Below are 17,145 nucleotides of genomic sequence, written 5' to 3' on the forward strand. Positions count from 1 at the left end.
CTTGGCCTCCGAGGCATTTTCTTAAAGTGCTGCCTCGACGTGTCGCGTGTCTTTGGCTGTTGTCAAGGAAAAAGAAGGAATCGGAGTCCGACGCTACTCTGCACCCGCGCCCCCAGCGGAGTGGTGCCGTCCGCGCAGACGCGCCGGAGCCCCCGCCCGCGCATGCGCAGCGAGAAGCGCATGGTGGCTGCGGGCCGGAGGCCGGGAGCGGGCCCGCGGGGGTGGCCGGAGCGTCGCGCTGGCGAAGATGTCGGGCCCCAGACACACGCCCTGGCGGCGGCTACAGGGCATTTCCTTCGGGATGTATTCGGCCGAGGAGCTCAGGTAGGCGGGCGCGGGGTGCGGGGCGGGCGGCCGAGCTCCGGCTCGGCCCCTGTCTGCTCAGGGGACCCTGCGAGTCTGGCTCGGCCCCCACGCGGGCCGGGACGCCGCGGCATTTTCCGCCTAGCCGCTGAGTCCCGGGGACTGTCTGGCTCCGGTCACCGTAGCGTCCGAAGCCTGGACCACACTCAGGGCCGCCTTCTTCCCCCTTCCTGACTGGACCCTTTCCGAACCCCTGCTTGGCTGGGGAGCGTCCGCGCTCTGCGGGGCCCCCCCTCGGCGCGAGGGGTTGAGTCGGGTCTGCTGCTCTCCTCGCTAAGACGTTGGTGTTCCTCCAGGTCCTGTTCTGTCACGGTTTTCCTTGTAAACGTTGTCCCCACACAGTGCCAAATCTTTCACGATTGAGACTCACAAGTTTAAGTCTCCAGCCCAAATATCTTTTCCTGATTAGTTACCTGAATCTCCATTTACTCGGCTATTTTCTGAGTAAGTATTTGAATTTCACAGAGATTTTAGACTCATGCATCAAAAGTTCTACATGCATTTCCTCCGCTCCAGCTGAGGAGGAATTTGCCTTTCCAAATGATCTACCTAGTCTAGCGGGAAACTGGAAACGGAAATAGTTTAAGCTACCTCTATCTGACATCTAATTTACTTATTGAACTCTTGCAACGTGTGACCTGCATATTTGTTGTCCTTCTTTTCATCCCTATTACCTCTGCCTTAGATCAGACACTTTCATCATGTTTTGAATTCTTTTCCTTCCACCTTCTGTCCACCCTTAGACCTATCCAATCCCTCCTTCACATCACAGTCAAAATTATTCTTTCAGAGTGTAAATGTAATCACACTACTGTTAACCTTGAAACCCGCCAAAGATTTTCTTAAAAAGCCACTCAGATAAAAGCTACTTTCTTAGCATAACCCACATAGACTCATGCATCATCCCTTTTCTAGCCCTCCTGATCCTCTTGGATACTGCAAAAACTGCTGTCATGTTTCATTGTCTGGACCTTTCTTCAAACTATTTCCTCTGCATGCAACATCTTTTTGCCAGAGGGACTTCTTTGTCCCCACCAAGCAAACACACCCAAAGGCTCTGTATAGTGCTTTCCGAGCTCTTTCCGCGTGCCCTAGTTAATTTCCATGCATGTTTATGTTTGATTCTTTCTCCAGCCTTGAGTTTCCTGTATGTCTCATTGCTTTCTTTTATCCTCCAGTCTGGTTGAATAAGTGGATCCCTGAGCTACAGGTCCCATCAGTAATAGTATGCTAGCCTAGAAATTCTAGTTCTTTCATCACCGTGAATGGATACAGTTTCATCCAAAAATGTTTTAGATTGCTTGTATTTTTCAACAGATAATTGTGGAGTTTCAGAGAACAGCATGAGCAAATTTACATCCCTCACTAAGATCATAGACCTTTTTGGATATGGAGTTGGATATAAAGCTACTGCAACTGTTTTACAATTGCTCCTCCTGCTCGGTCCCTCTACTTTCGCGCAACCAACATTTTGCTATGGTAGCTTTCCATCTCAGTCTCATTCCTTTTTTATCCTTAAGTCTGGTCGCATAAAAAGGGAAACAAACTCCTGAGCTGCAGGTATCATTGGTAACAGTGTGCTAGCCTAGAAATTCTAATTACATCACGTTATATTCTAACAGCTTTCTACTGGAGTAAATGCAAGTCCTTAACATTACCTGGAATGGTCATTCTGGTCTTCTGGACCCTGCCCTTACCTCTCTTTCAGTCACCCCAGTCTCCTATCCCAGAACACCCCAGTCACACACTGGCTTCAGAATGTTTGCGCTCTGCTGCTGCTTCCTGTAAAGCCCTCTGCTTGGGTGATTGCATTTGCTCCCTCATCTACCTTGAGCCTTTGCCCAGATATCTCTTTAGCATAGGCTCTTCTGGTCACAGGCCTACCCCTGCATTATTTTTCTTTCCCTCCCCTGCTTTATTTTTCTCTAGCATTTTCTGTTTCTCTCCTCCTATAAGCACAGGGATTGTCAGTTACCCTAGCGCCCAAACTTATATCTGGCACATAGTAAATACCCTGTAGATATTTGTTGAGTGGGTGGGTAGAGGACCTGTGCTCGTCACTTGGTGACCGAATTGTCCCTTGATTTCTTTTATCTCCTTAGGAAGCTAAGTGTTAAGTCTATTACGAACCCTCGGTACCTGGACAGCCTGGGGAACCCATCAGCAAACGGCCTGTATGACTTAGCTTTAGGCCCTGCGGATTCCAAAGAGGTGTGCTCCACTTGTGTGCAAGATTTCCACAACTGCTCCGGGCACCTGGGCCACATTGAGCTGCCGCTCACAGTGTACAACCCGCTCCTCTTCGATGTACGTGCTGCCTCAGGCACGTGGGTCTCAGGATTATGAGGGCTGCCTCTCCTTCTCAGGGTGTGTGGGAGGAGGTCATGGTTGATGCGCAAGTTCAGGCATTCTCTAGAAAGAGATAGAGCATATCGGGGAGCAAAATGCAACACAGGCCAAGGACACTTGGCCCTTTCATGACGTGCTTGGGACCAGAGGTGCTGTGGATTTTACTCTCGGATTTTGGAACATTTGCATATACGTGTTGAGACGTCTTGCCAGTGGAATCCAAGTCTGAATGTGAAGTTCATTCGGGTTTTATATATACCTTACACGTATAGCCTAAAGATAATTACATGCGGTATTCTAAAGTGCCTGCATTTTAATTGTGACTCTCACATGAGGTCAGGTGTGGAATTTCCCCCTCTGGTCTCATGTTGGTACTCAAAAAGTTTTGGATTTTTGAGCATTTTGGATTTGGGGTTTTTGAATTAGAGATGTTCAGTCTCTAACTTCATTTTACCTGTGGCCCTAAATAAACATATTTCAGTTTGATTCCAGTTGAGAGGAACCACAGCTTGACTCTATTCACATAAGGGGAAAATGTTCAGATTTACCCTTTGACTTTTGTTTCAGGGCCTTTTTGCCTTTCAAAAAGCTGGGTGGCTCTCCTGGTAACAGGGAACTTCAGTGGAAAGGCCTCTGAGCCCCCCGGTTAATCTTTAGGGTCTTGTTCAGTGGCAGGAGAAGCAAAGCCCCAGGAAGCCCAGGAGCTAGATGAAAAGGGTGCTGCTGTCTGTAGTCCTGCCTGTACGGAGTTAGCTCTGCACATCAGCTAACCCAACCTCCAGGAGTACTTTTTAAGCTACTGAGGTGGTGGCATACATGAACATAATTTACCTGTTCATCTGATAAGAAAATTTGTTGTTTTAGTTAAGTAGTTGAGATAAAAAAATAGTTCCCTACCTCAGACCATACATCTTAAAAAGTAAATTTCAAATTTTAATGGGTTAAAATGAAACCTTAAAAAAGGGAGGGGAATATTTAATTAGGATCAAAAAGGCCTTTATCCATATCTAGGCTGTTGTGGCATTCTTAAAGGAACATAATCTCATGAGCACCCTGGGAATCCTATCAACAATTTGTCTCGTTTTAATGTCTTGTGTCTTTTTATTCCCTCTTCAGAAACTCTACCTGCTGCTCCGAGGCTCCTGTTTAAACTGCCACATGCTGACTTGTCCCCGGGCCGTGGTTTACCTCTTGGTCTGCCAGCTGAGAGTTCTGGAAGTGGGGGCCTTACAAGCAGTGTACGAGCTAGAGCGAATCCTAAACCGGGTAGGTGGGAAGTGGTGGTCATGGGAATGTGGAAAGCCAAGTGGTGGGGACTGAGATGTTTACATGTTGTCCCTAATTGCCACCCTGCTAGTAACCAGAATGTGTGATCTTATAAATGGGTTCCAGGAGCTGGGTGTCAGAACCCGAGGCTATACCCGCAGTTGAAGAACAGTTAGTAAAAACAGAAGTGAGAGGCTGTCTGTCCATTAGTGAGCCATCTCCTCCCTGGACCCAGGAGCCTGTCAAGACCTACGTGTTGCTTTTGATCTTTACAGCCTGTAAACATTCTGATGTAGAAGATTCTTTTTCAGATAGTGAGTTTTTTTGTCCCACAGGATCTCTTAACATTCTTGTTTGTCTGGTTATTACCTCACTGGATTCACTTCTGGCAAGAAGACAGTCACCATGATGTAGGAGACTTTGTATTGTGTGGTTTTAGGGGATGCATGGTGTCAGGTTATTCAATTGTTGCTTGCACTCAGTTTGGTTATTTCCAGAATAAGGTGGGGATCTCTCTGTTGTAAACAGTGGGTTTTTTCTTTCATAATTTGTATTTATTAGAGAGTTTCTGGTACTATTATAAGTACCTTACCTTATTAAAAATTTTATTTTCTGCATTGGTATAGCAAAATACCATTAATTTTCATTTGAAGCAAACTGGGAAAATTGTCTCATCAATTTCAGTACTTTATCTGTAGCTACTTTTAGATTTTCAGGACAGTCCTATCATCTGCAAAAAGATGTTTTGTTCTCTGGCATACCTTGCTTCAGTGGCTGGTGTGTGCCACTGTGTTACATGGGCATCCTTGCCTGGTTTCTTGTCACAAACAAAAAACTTGGCCTTCCCTTCCTTCTCTTCTTGGTACTTCAGTTCTGAAGACATCAGGAGGGCAGAACAAAGTGACTTCCACAGAGGTGTGGCCCAGCGTGGAGGCAAGCACCCCAGTAAGGGGAGGACAGCCTTCAAGGGGCGGCATCTAGCACAGGGATGGGCCTGCAGAGCTGGGGGAGCCCTGTACCCTGTATGTGTGTGCAGCCCTGTGAGGGCGGCCAGGCTCAGACAGGGTGAGGGGGTGTTCGTTTGGAATAAAGGACACATGTGATATAAGGCCAAATTAGTGAGAGGTACCTATGTGCTGACCCCAAGCAGGGCACAGAAGAGGCCTGCAAAGAGGCTAGCCTGGCGTGGACATGAGAGCCTCCCCACAGGAGTGGGTGGAGGCAGCCATGGGAGAGGGTTGTGTACATGGAAAGGAAGGGCAGTGAGGGCCCCAGGTTTCACACTGTTGGAGAGAGCATCACGAGCGTGGGTGGGAGGACGGTTAGTCCTGCAGTGTTGGGACTAGACGCTTCCATGTGAAGAGCATGCATGTCTGTGCCAGTACGTGTGGTTTGACCCTAGGATGTGGTGGTGTGCACACATGCAGCACCACATCTGGCTTGCAAAGACCATTCCCTGCTGAAAGGGCTCTGAAGAGGTGGCGGCCCTGAGGCTGGGACGTCTCATACCAGAGAGCAAGATCGTGCTGGAGGACTGAAGGGAACATTTCCGAGGATACAAAGGCACACAGTGACTGAATCTGGGACAGTTCCAACCTTGAATGGAATAGGAGCCCATGAAACCCTTGCATTCTTACCAATATAAGCGAAAGAATGAGGGAATGGCCAAAGTTCAATCATAGGCTACTCACAGACTCCACCTCCATCTTCTCTGTGAATAACGGTTGGGAGGAAGAGTGGTTTCACAGTGGAGAAGCCTGGCAGTCCCTCACTTGGGTGGGGCAGGTTGAAATCACCCACCACCTCAAGATGCAAAGATGGGCCACCCGACCGATGCTGAGGAAACATGCCAACCCTAAATCGAGGGGCAGTGCGCAGAACTCGCCTTCAACCTACAGAAACCACAGTGCCTTCAGAGACTGAGAACTATTTAGAAAGAGATTCAAAAGTCATGACAAGAAACGTAACAGGTGGCTCAGAACTGGGTGTTTTTTGCCATAAGAGAATGTTGAGAACTGGCAAAACTGAAGTGGTGTCTGAGGATTAGGTGGTAGTCTTTCATTGATTTCAGTTTATAGTTTTGCAGGATTTATTATTTTTTGTTGGGGGGGTTACCAGGGATTGAACACAGGGGCACTTAATCACTGGACCACATCCCCAACCCTTTTTATTTTCTGTTTTGAGACAGGATCTAAGTTACTCAGGGTCTTGAAAGTTGCTGAGGCTGGCTTTGGACTCATAATCCTCCTGCCTCAACCTCCCAAGCTGCTGGGATTACAGGCGTGTGCCACCACATCTGGCTTTAAATTATTTTTTATTTGTGGATTATTTTGTTTTTTCTGGTGCTGGGGATCAAACCCAGAACACTTGCATGCTAGGCAAGCACTCTGCCACTGAACCACATTCGCAACCTTGATTTTTACTGTTTTTGATGATTATCTTTTGGTCAAATTAGAAAATGTCCTTGTTTATAGAAATGTTCAACCAAGTATTTGTAGGTGATAGAGTAGCAGGTCAGCAACTTACTTTCAAAAGGTTGAAGACAACTTGGAAAAACGTGCAACTTTTCTGTAAATTTAAGAGTGTTTCAAAATAAAATTATTCCAAAAAAAAAAAAGAGAAACCTTTCAACAGTGCACCAGTTAAGTATGGTGTTTGCTGAATTTGTACAGATTTTTTTTTTTTGGTCAGATTAAGGAAACTCAAAGGAGCTTTCTATTTCTACTTTTATTTTATTTTGCTATGATAGCCAAATTTTGAATTGTCACTGTTTCTTTATCTATTGAAGTTTTCTGATAGTTTGTCTCCTTTTAACTAAGTAACATGGTGAAATTACTTGATTCCTTTTCTAATGGTGATCTCCTGGGATAAACTCAGCTCAGCTTGTTCTTGTTATATTGCTTTTTAGATATGTTACTAGATTCGACTTCCTAATATTTTCCTTAGGATTTTTGCATCAGTAATCATGAGTGAGATTGATTTGTCAGTTTCCTTTCACATATTGGCCTTTTGAGTTTGGAAATGTAGATTTTCTCAGCCTTAAATGAGTTAAGGAATCTCTCTAAAATGCTCTGGGAGAGTTTGTCAAAGATTGGACACACTGTGTGTCAGCAAGATAGTGCTGGGCACTTCTCCTTAGCCGTGTCCTCACAGCCATCTCCACCTGACTGCAGAGCTGCAAAACAAGACCACAGCAGTGACTCTGAGAGCCACCTGACCTAGAAACTCAATGCCCCAAAAGGAATCAGCGTCTTTTCTTAGAGTTTTGTGGGTTGGGCTGCCAGGGATCCTCAAGGACATGCCTGGTTAAGGAGGTTCAGATGTGGCTTCCACTTTGTTTTTATAGATGGTCCAGAGGCAGTCTCACCAGTTAGGGTCATTTTTGCCCTCAGCAGTATTGCCTAGTAACACAAATGACATTTCCACTGTTAACCACATTTCCAGGGAAACAGAGCTAAAAAGTTAACCCGGGGTCAAATTTATCTGAGAGAGGTGGGTAGGAGGGAGGGAGAGAGATTTCTCGAACCTTTACTCTTACTTAAACCTTGCTCTAAGTAAGTAAGTTATATTTTTCTAGGAATTTGTTCATCTCATCCAAAGTTTTAAATTTATTGGCACAAAATTACTTGTATCTACTGTCTTGAAAATTTTTTTATAAAATACGCACACAAAAATGTGATCACATATATACCTATAGGTCATCTTCAAAATCAAGATATTGTCCACGTCCAGAAACGCTCTCTTCTTCCTTGTCCTTTTGTGGCTATTTTTGACTTTGTATGTGCTTTAGAAATCTGTCGGGAAATCTTGGAGGCCCTGGGTGCTGCTGCTTTCCTCCAGGGAAGCGGCTGATTCTGCTCCACATGTTTGACCTGCCGGTCTGGCACTATCACGGTTCCACTTCAGAACTGAAGGCTCCCCAGGCTGCCTCTGTGACTGAGGGCTGGTGGTTCCTCCGCCCTTTTGTCACCTCTTGCTGTGTGTGTGTGTTGCAGCTGGTGTCCTGTGGATGCCATCCTAGCACTGGCTCCGCTTTGGTGTGTCTCTTGCACCTTCTGAGGGCTTCAGAATTTGCTGAATTGGAAAATGTGCCCAGTGTTGTGATGTTGCAGCACCTGGAAGCCTCGTGGACACCTGTGTGGGTATCTTCCTCGGAGTTACAGAGTACATGTCCATGTGCTCCACCTGCAGCCGCAGCCCATGTTTGCTGTGACCTTGCCAGGTTTGTTTTCCCTTTGGTTTGTCCAGGCTGCTGCTCCTGTCCTGTCAGAACTTCAGAGGATCTACAGTTAAAGGCATTTCATCCGTCTTATCTGTTCTGAGGAGCCCAGGGCACCATTAGTGAGGCAGGGGTTCTCCTTTGGTATTTTGAACTGTCGCCTCACTGTTCTGGAAGTGCGGCATGGCAGCGCCGTTCCTTTGCTCCCTTCTCGCCGTCTCTTCGCCCTTGGAGAGGCTGCCCTGGCAGAGCCGCATGTCAGACTTGTATTTTCCTTACTCTGGTAATGCATTTTTTCTTTTTCTTTTCAGTTTCTGGAAGAAAATGCTGATCCTTCTGCCTTCGAAATTCAGGACGAGTTAGAGAAGTACACAACCAAGGTTCTGCAGAACAACCTCCTGGGGGCCCAGGGCACACACGTGAGTCGTTGCTGTGGCTCTTTCCCTGTGTCACGTGTTCTTAGCATTATCTGCTGTGGGCTCCCTGAGGTAGGCCTGGGTTTAAATTCCAAGGCCAACTCTTTGGAGGCCTATGACCTCGCAAGTTACGTCGCTACTCCTAGATGTCTGTTTTCCCATCTTTTTTGCCGGCTGCAGAGCAACACAAAGATAGGTGGGTGACGTTAGGTCATTTCGGTGTAGTGTTGGGCAGCACCCACTTTGAGAATGCGGCCTGTTCCCTTCTTTCCCTCCGGCAGGGCTTCCTTAACCACTGCTGCATCAGCCCCCTCCCTGTAGCACCGTGTAAGCTTTCACTTGGTCAGCGAGTGAGTGAACGGGGTGGTGGTCAGCTGCAGCACTCATCTGGAAATCTGATTCCCCTCATATGTAGGCATCCCACCAGAGGTTCTGATCTAGCTGGTCTGAGGCAGGGCCCACGTGAAGGTTATAGAGTGCCCAGGGTGTCTGTTGGCACTGGGCACAGAACCACTGTGGCTACGCCTTCCTTGGAGCCCAAGGCCGCCTGAAGTGGCAGCACCACAAATAGCATCTGCATCCAGGAAGGGTTGTTTTAAAAGTCAGAGCCCCTGGCCTTTGTTGAGTACTTCTGAGGTGTAAGGGTTGACCCAGGGCCTGGCTCATGCTAGACAGTGCCTTACCACTCTGCTACCACCCCAGCCATTGTGGGAAGTTCTTACTTAAGAAAGTAAGGTTGATTTCTTCTGGTTAGAAATGGTGAAAATGGCACTCTGAGGGCCTCTTTTTTTTTTTTTTTTTTTTTTTGGACAGGTGAAAAATGTGTGTGAGAGCAGGAGCAAACTCATTGCTTACTTCTGGAAGGCACACATGTCTGCTAAGCGATGTCCCCATTGCAAGTGAGTATTGGGCACCTGCTTTTCCCTCTCTGGGTGAGAAGTTGCTGGCTGGTCGCTCACAGCCATCATTGAGGGTCTCGTTGGGTTGGTTTTTCCTCCATCACTACTCTCCTCACATGCAGGACTGGGCGGTCAGTTATTCGAAAGGAGCACAACAGCAAGCTGACAATCACATTTCCATCCATGGTGCACAGGAAGTCTAGCCAGAAGGACGCTGAGCCCCTAGGTAAGCTGCTGGGGTCTAGAAGGGCTCCATGGCCATTTGGCTCATGTGTGGCCGTCACACATGTCCCACGTGTTCCTGATCCTCTTTGCCACGTGGTCCTCAGCCACATGTTGGTGGGCCAACTGAGGAACAGTGTCCTGGCCTCAGTGATCATTTTTCTGTAAGACTTTTGAATAAGAAATGCTGAATTTTACCTGGCAAATGTGTTGAAACATTTTAGTATTAAAATGTGCAGGAGAGAGTTCAGATACTCTTTTCTAGAAGGAGCTGAGTTGTTCTGAAGCGAGTGGCTCTTTTTCCACTGAGTACTCGCAGCTTTCTAACGCTGTGGATCACGAGGTCAGAACTGCTCTTCTTCACATACCCGTGCTTCCTTGAATTGCATTAACTGTTGAAATGTTTGGTTTTATTGGTATCAAAACTTTAAATGTGCAGGCTCCTTGACCCAGCAGTTCCATATCTGTGACTTTATCCTAAGAAATCAAAATACTCATAGCGTCGTTTAAATAGCTCAAAGTAGGCCATGGCTTAATGGCCCATTAATAGAGACTAGTTAAATAAATTGTGGTTTATCTATTGTTATCCAGGCTAGAGATGTCTCTGGAAGCTTCTGATGACATTTCTTCTGCAGACTGTAAAGAAACTAATCAGAGAATTAGAGATGGAAGGAAACAAGGTTTTAAAGTGTAGGAAAAGGCAAGAGGATGGGTGTGTTTTTCTTGAATTTTGTGGTCCTAGGGAATTGAACCCAGGGGCAGTTTACCACTCAACTACACCCTGGTTCTTTTTATTTTTTATTTTATTTTGAGAAAGGATCTTGCTAAGTTACCCAGGCTGGACTTAAACTTGGAACCCTCCTGCCTCAGCCTCGAGTCACTGGGATCACAGACACGGCCACTGTACCTGGCTGAGAGTCGGGCTTTTTGATGTCGGTTACTTCAGGGTATTTTCAATGGCCTGCGTGCGTCAGTGACTTCTTCAGTACGTGCAGTGAGCCAGACGCTGTGTCAGGTCTTAGGAGCACGGGCAAGGTGTGGTTCCTGCCCTGACTAAACCATGGAGGAGAAGTGGAGCAATGCTTAATTTCAGTGGACATATCTCAGAAAAGTTTGATAGTTTTGAAACTAGAAAATGACACTGCTTAGTTGTCTTTTGTTAGTCAGCTCATTGAGCTCATTGAGTTGTCTAAACCAGAGGGCAGGAAAATAATAAATAAAAGTGATAGGGCTCAGTGGTAGAGCACTGGCCTCGCATGCACAAGGCCCTGGATTCCATTCCTAGCAACCCCCCAACCCGCCACAATAAAAAGGTTGTGAATTTGACAGGAGAGTAGATAATGTTTTCTAGGTTTTATGAGCTAACTACGTTGTTTTCATTGCTTCAGATCATACTAAGGGGGACGTCCAGGGCTGGGAATGTCCTGTCCTAAAGGATGACTTGTGGTCAAGTTGCAGGCTTTGCAGAATAAGGGTAGAATTGGTTAATTGGCCCAACACTTGTCTATAATCCCAGCAATTTGGGAGGCTGAAGCAGGAGAATCACAAGTTCAAAGCCAGCCTCAGCAACTTAGTAAGACCCTAAATGACTTGGTGAGAAACTGTCTCAAAATAAAAAATAAGGGCTAGATTGGTTAAGTACTCCTGGGTTCAATCCCTGGTACCAAAAAAAAAAAGGATTGATAAATCCAATTACTGAAGGGGATTGGCACTGACTCGTTGTGCTTTGCTTTCCCCTCTTCTGCTGCAGGAATCGAGGAAGCTCAGATGGGAAGACGAGGGTACCTGACCCCCAGCAGCGCCCAGGAGCATCTCTTTTCCATTTGGAAGAATGAAGGTGCTTTTCCAGCTGCAGAGAGAGCCTCTGTCCTCTCCAATGGCCAGTTTCCTCAGCTTGTTGACCCTCCTTTTCATTTGGGTGTTTCAAGGTCGTGGTTATCACAGCTGTCCCCTGAAGTAGACCCTTAGGTTTGGGGCAAGTCTCAGGGCACTTTGAATTCGAAGCTGGGGACCCAACACCAAGAACTCAGGCAGGAGCGTAGCAGCCTAGTCGTCTCCTGGGAGCTACAGTGGGCCTCGCTTACGCAGTCCAGCGTGTTGTGGGAATCTCAGTGTCCCTCACCGCCTCCTCAGTGCCTGTTAGTGAATGTCCTTTTTTAAAGGTTTGGAATTCCTTTTGAGAATTAAGAATGATGAACTTTTTTTAAAAAATCAGAATATTCATACATTTCTGTTCCCTACAACAAGGAAAGCCCCACTCCCCTTGGAGTGTGGAGCAGAACCCGTGAGTGTATTCAGGCTCTCGGGCGCTGCTCTGGGACACCAGCCCACGTCTCAGAAGGACGGGCACTTACAGATGAACCATTCGGGGCATCAGGAAAAAACCCAAGTAACTGGCGATTGTGTGACAAGCCCTTGTTCGTTTCTTTCTTGTTCTCTGAGCCCTTTTTCACGTCACTAGGCACTTAATTCATCTTTGATCCACAGAAGATCCCTCTTGACACACCTTTGCACAGGCTCTTTTGTTTTAAGAATGCTTTGTTTTGCTTTTAATTACAGGTAACATTTTTGTAAATGGGGAGTGATAGATTCCTATGGGTTTTAGGTCAGAGAGTGCAGGGGAGAGGAAACCCGCTCAGCCCCGTCGGGTGTAGGGGAGAGGACACAAGTCTCCCAGCCTGCCCGCTCAACCCTGGTGTGCTGTTGCTTTGCATACGCCTGCCACACTGCCTGTGATACCCAGAGCCTGTCTCCTGTCGGGGTTTAGAAAGGAAAGGTGTGCTGGACCGCGTGCTTCCTCTATTCCAGCTTTCCTCTCCTTCCGGGGATTTGTGGCTGTCCTCCAGTGCCCTTACCTATAGGCCTAAGTGGTCTGTTTGGTTTGTGTATTTCAAACACAGGGTTTTTTCTGAATTACCTTTTCTCGGGACTGGATGATGTTGGCATGGAATCCAGATTCAACCCGAGTATGTTCTTTCTGGACTTCATGGTGGTGCCGCCCTCCAGGTAATGCCCTCCAGTTGTCTTGTTTCACCTGAGAAGCTTGGCCGAGGCGGGAATGAGGACTTGAGGAGGGCACGGGGGCATGTGCACAAGCCGTCAGGCAGCACTCTGCTGCAAGCCCTGCTGAGCATTCCTGGTCTTGTGGTCCCTGCAGGTATCGCCCTGTCAATCGCCTGGGGGACCAGATGTTTACCAACGGCCAGACAGTGAATTTGCAGGCTGTCATGAAGGATGTAGTTCTGATCCGGAAACTTCTGGCTTTGATGGCCCAAGAACAGAAGTTGCCCTGTGAGGTGGCAGCGCTTACCACAGATGAGGTCAGGACACAGGTGCTGATGTTGTAGATCCCACACTTGGTTCCAGCCCCTGCAGGGTGCAGTGCTGGCCAGATGTGCCCTGCAGCTGGCAGTACCCTTAGTGGAGCCCTGCGTTGGGGAACAAGCATAGGCTGAGCCCAGAAAGGTCTGGGCTTTAGTCTGCCTTCTGCCCCAGCCACCATGCCAGGTGCCCTGCAGTTAAGTCACTTCAATCCGTGTGTGGTCTGTGGTAGGTTCACACCTCACCTCTTTTGAGCCACCAGCTGCTGGCAGCTCCAGGAAAAGTAGCCTACTTCCCTCAGACTCAAAGACGTCCTCCTGGGTCACACGGCTGGGACTGTTTTGGGCTTCCTGGGGTCGGGAGGCAGTTTTACAGAGCAGGACTGTTTCAGCTGCTGTTTCCTGAGCCTGCTCAGCGCTGGGCCTTCGGTGGGTATGTTGACGAGTTAGCACTCAGCTTGCTGATGTCACTAAAGGACATCCCAGCCCAAGGGTGCTCTCTGGGTACAGCTAGACGTGGCCGGTCCAGCCTTGGGTAACAGGCTCTCGGCTGCCTGCCAGCTCAGCCTGTCGCAGGGTGGCACCACTGCCTCCTGGACCTCGTGCTCCGCTTGCCCAGACTTTCTTCTTGGAGGCTTCTTTCATGAGCCGTTGTACATATTTTAACACCTCACTGTAAGAGACCCCTGCTAACCACACACACTGGTCCAGTGTGGGAGGGAGACTGGGACCATCAGATCCAGTGACCAGGCTGAGAATTTCATCCTGGTGTCCCTTGAAAGTAGGGGCAAGCCTTTGTTGGGGGAAGAAGGCCTGGTCTCTGCAGGAACAGCATCCTCCCTGGTTCCAGGGTGTCTCCCTCTGACTGGTGGGCATGTTCTTGTTTCTTGCCCTGCTTCCCTTATTCCACTGCCTTGATGGGGGACGAGGCCATACTCACTTTACCAGCGACCTTGTGGCCCTGAGCCAGCAAATGTCTCAAGCGGTAAGTTAGGCTGACAGGTGACCGTGGGTCCTGTGCAGGGCCAGTTGTCCTCTGCAGAGACAACTGCCCCCCGTAACTAAAGGTGAGGCCCATTCTGCAGGGTCAGGCCCCTGCGCTGCAGGTTCTCATAGGGTTCTCTCCTATGGCTCTTGACCCACCTCCCCTGGCACATCCAAGGTTCCTCTCTCCTATACCCACACTGGAGGACATGGGATCTGTCTCCTGGGCCATGTACAGCCAGACGGGACCAGATGGTGGCCAGCCGCTGTCAGTAGATGGTGCTGTAGGGCAGCCTGTGCAGGGGAGGGAAAAGAGGAGAGACGGAACTGGGGCAGAAATATCCAGTGTCCAATACTTGAACACTCAGAGGCCTGGGGATCAGCCAACAGCGTAGCCCACTTAGAGACCTGCATCAGTTAGTGGTGTAGACCACTGTGTGGCAAAGTTTTCCTTTTAAGAAGTTGTTCTACCTACATTTTTTTTTTTTTTTTTTTGGGTGCTGGGGATCGAACCCAGGGCCTTGTGCTTACAAGGCAAGCACTCTACCGACTGAGCTATCTCCCCAGCCCCCTACCTACATTTTTATAAGTACATTGGGTCAAGCTTTTCTGAAACCATAAGCAAAACTGAAATTCCATATGTGACTTCATTGTGTGGCATTTTCCAAAGATATGTGGACGTGGGATGGAGTTAGGAGGTTCCCTGCCATAGGCTCCAGCTCTTACTGTGTCTAGTGGCTGCCCTGAGAGAGACGCCTGCACATACATTGAGTTCATTCCACTGCCAGGAGGGGGGCTGGTGAGTGTGTGCGGAGGCAATGTCCTGTGGATGCTCTTAGGGACAGGCTCATTCACGCTTCTCCACCAGCCCTCAGTTCAGAGGCACATCCAGGGCTCATCGTTGGTCAGGACAAGGGAGGAAAGAAGAATGCAATCAAGGCAGACCTTTTGGGTTTTCCCCCATTGTCCCTGTTTTCTTGGTCTTAATTTCCCAGGAAAAAGACTCTTCGATGGTTGTGGACCGATCCTTCTTAGGAACGCTGCCAGGCCAGTCTCTCACAGACAAACTGTACAACATGTGGGTTCGCCTTCAGAGCCACGTCAACATTGTGTTTGACAGCGAGATGGACAAACTCATGATGGAAAAGTACCCTGGCATCAGACAGGTGCGCAGGAGGTGGAGTCCCCTTGCTGACTGTGGTGAGTGATGTTGAGACGAGAAAGTAACGAATGGTGTTTGCTGTGGACTTCACTCTGTACAGATCCTGGAGAAGAAAGAGGGCCTGTTCCGAAAGCACATGATGGGCAAGCGGGTGGACTACGCGGCCCGCTCTGTCATCTGCCCGGACATGTACATCAACACCAACGAAATCGGAATTCCCATGGTGCGGGTTTTGGGAGGGGCTTGCTTACTGCTGGTGGGTGGCAGGCCGGCGTGTCAGGAGGGCTGCGGACGGCTGCAGGAGGGGGGAGTCACTCGGGTGGCACCCATCTCTTCCCCACGTGGAGAAAGCCTCGAAGGGACTGTGCTGCCACCTCGCAGGCCCCTGCCACACTTCCTACTCTGTGAGTCACAACAGGAGAGGAAGAGGGCAGGGAACTTCCTTCCCCGCAGGAGCACGGGCCTTTGGTGGAGGGCTCCAGAGGACAGGCGTGCCTGCCACCGGCCCCAGGCTGGTGTCGGGCTCCCCGCTCCCGCCCGCTTGTGTTCCTGGGTGAGCAGGCTTCCTCTTCTCACTTCCCCACCGTCCTCACGGCGGTGCTGTTAGCAGCAGCCCTTTGATCGACTTCCTTTTAATGGACCTCGAGGTCAGTAATGTGGAGATGGTTTAATTCCCTCCGTGGAGTCTCGTTTCTGCGCACGCCGCCCCTGCCTCGGAGGTGCTGGTGATGAGCAGAGCTGAGCCCAAGCATTCTCTCTCAGACACACCAGCTTCCTGGGCAGGGGGTAACGCACCAGGAGAGGAGAGGCGGGGAAGACTCAGTTCTGTGCCCCCTGCCTCACGGGCTTTGCAGCCAAAGGCTGACCAGGCAGCTCCTTCCCAACCCTGGCAGGAGAGGCTCAGGGCCTATGTGTCGCCCTCTTTGGACACAGGTCGGGGCTGCCCCCGCTGAACTGGACCTCGTGGTGCCTAGAGTCCCCAGCGTTGGGAGAGACTCTGCGATCTCACTTCTTCCTCCCAAGGGTTCTTTCTAGGCTTCTCTTTCCTAGATCTGGGTTCATTGGTAATGGCCTGTCCCCTGAGAAGGGACTCTGAGGTGACCCTCTGCATGCCTTGTACCTGCCCCACGTCTCAGGGCCATGGAGGCCTGGGAGTGTTACTCAGGGTGGCTATAAAGGGCAGGTGGACACCACGTCTCTTGGCCCCCATAGCACAGCCTTCCTGAGTAGCACTGCTGACAGGTGTCCAGCGCAGGGAGGTGAGATGCGCTTGGGCAGTGAGCTCGAGACAACCCCGCGCACTCCCTCTCCAAGCTGCCTTCCTGCAGTGAGACAGACGGTAGTACACAGATGGTCACACTGTCACTGTGGGAGGGTAGAGGCGGGGCTGTCCAGAAAGGCCCCTCTTAGAGGCCGTTAGAGAAGCTGCCTAGTCTCTGAAGCGTCAAAGGGGATTTCGACATCCCAGTATCCAGTAGCCCAGAGACTCAGGGACGCGCTTCTCCTGGGCCGGCTCAGAGCCTGGCCTTGCTGGAGGGCCCTGCCTTTCCTTGCGGGTCAGACTTGCAGATTGTTTTCACCTCAAGTGCCACCTTGCTTACAGTGGCCGCAGAACTGCCGAAGGAAGGGCTTCCGAGGCTGCGCCTGCTCTTAGGAAGTGCTGTGGTCAGTCAGAGCTGTGCTGGGGCCGGGGGCGGGCAGTGGTCCAGGGCAGGTATCTGCCGTCTGTCTCCAGTGAGGGTCTCGTGCCGTGGTCCCTTTGGGCACTTTGAGCTTATTGACATATGAGAGAAAGATAAAATTTAATGAATTGAAAAGCTGTAATAGATAAATTGTGGCATTTCTGTTAGCTTCTCAGACTGCTGGAAAAGGAGGCCACTGCATTCCTGTAAGGGAGTGAGTCTGGCAGGACAGCCCTAGAGCTCACAGACAGGACATGGCTTCA

General features: G+C 49.3%; 1 protein-coding gene across 1 annotated transcript in view; it reads left to right on the forward strand.

Moving 5' to 3' along the window:
- The first annotated feature begins 146 nt into the window (after window positions 1-146).
- Polr1a (RNA polymerase I subunit A) overlaps window positions 147-17,145 on the forward strand; it is a 59,165-nt gene continuing 42,166 nt past the window's right edge. Inside the window, exons 1-11 of the mRNA XM_047522803.1 lie at window positions 147-324; window positions 2,466-2,670; window positions 3,829-3,978; window positions 8,509-8,616; window positions 9,427-9,512; window positions 9,635-9,738; window positions 11,485-11,571; window positions 12,635-12,740; window positions 12,892-13,054; window positions 15,034-15,204; window positions 15,301-15,423. Coding sequence (XP_047378759.1) covers window positions 248-324; window positions 2,466-2,670; window positions 3,829-3,978; window positions 8,509-8,616; window positions 9,427-9,512; window positions 9,635-9,738; window positions 11,485-11,571; window positions 12,635-12,740; window positions 12,892-13,054; window positions 15,034-15,204; window positions 15,301-15,423 — 1,380 coding nt within the window. The 5' untranslated portion in view covers window positions 147-247. The remainder of the gene's footprint in view (window positions 325-2,465; window positions 2,671-3,828; window positions 3,979-8,508; window positions 8,617-9,426; window positions 9,513-9,634; window positions 9,739-11,484; window positions 11,572-12,634; window positions 12,741-12,891; window positions 13,055-15,033; window positions 15,205-15,300; window positions 15,424-17,145) is intronic.

Source organism: Sciurus carolinensis, chromosome 13 (genome assembly GCF_902686445.1).
Source record: "Sciurus carolinensis chromosome 13, mSciCar1.2, whole genome shotgun sequence".
In the NCBI taxonomy this organism is placed as follows: domain Eukaryota; kingdom Metazoa; phylum Chordata; class Mammalia; order Rodentia; family Sciuridae; genus Sciurus; species Sciurus carolinensis.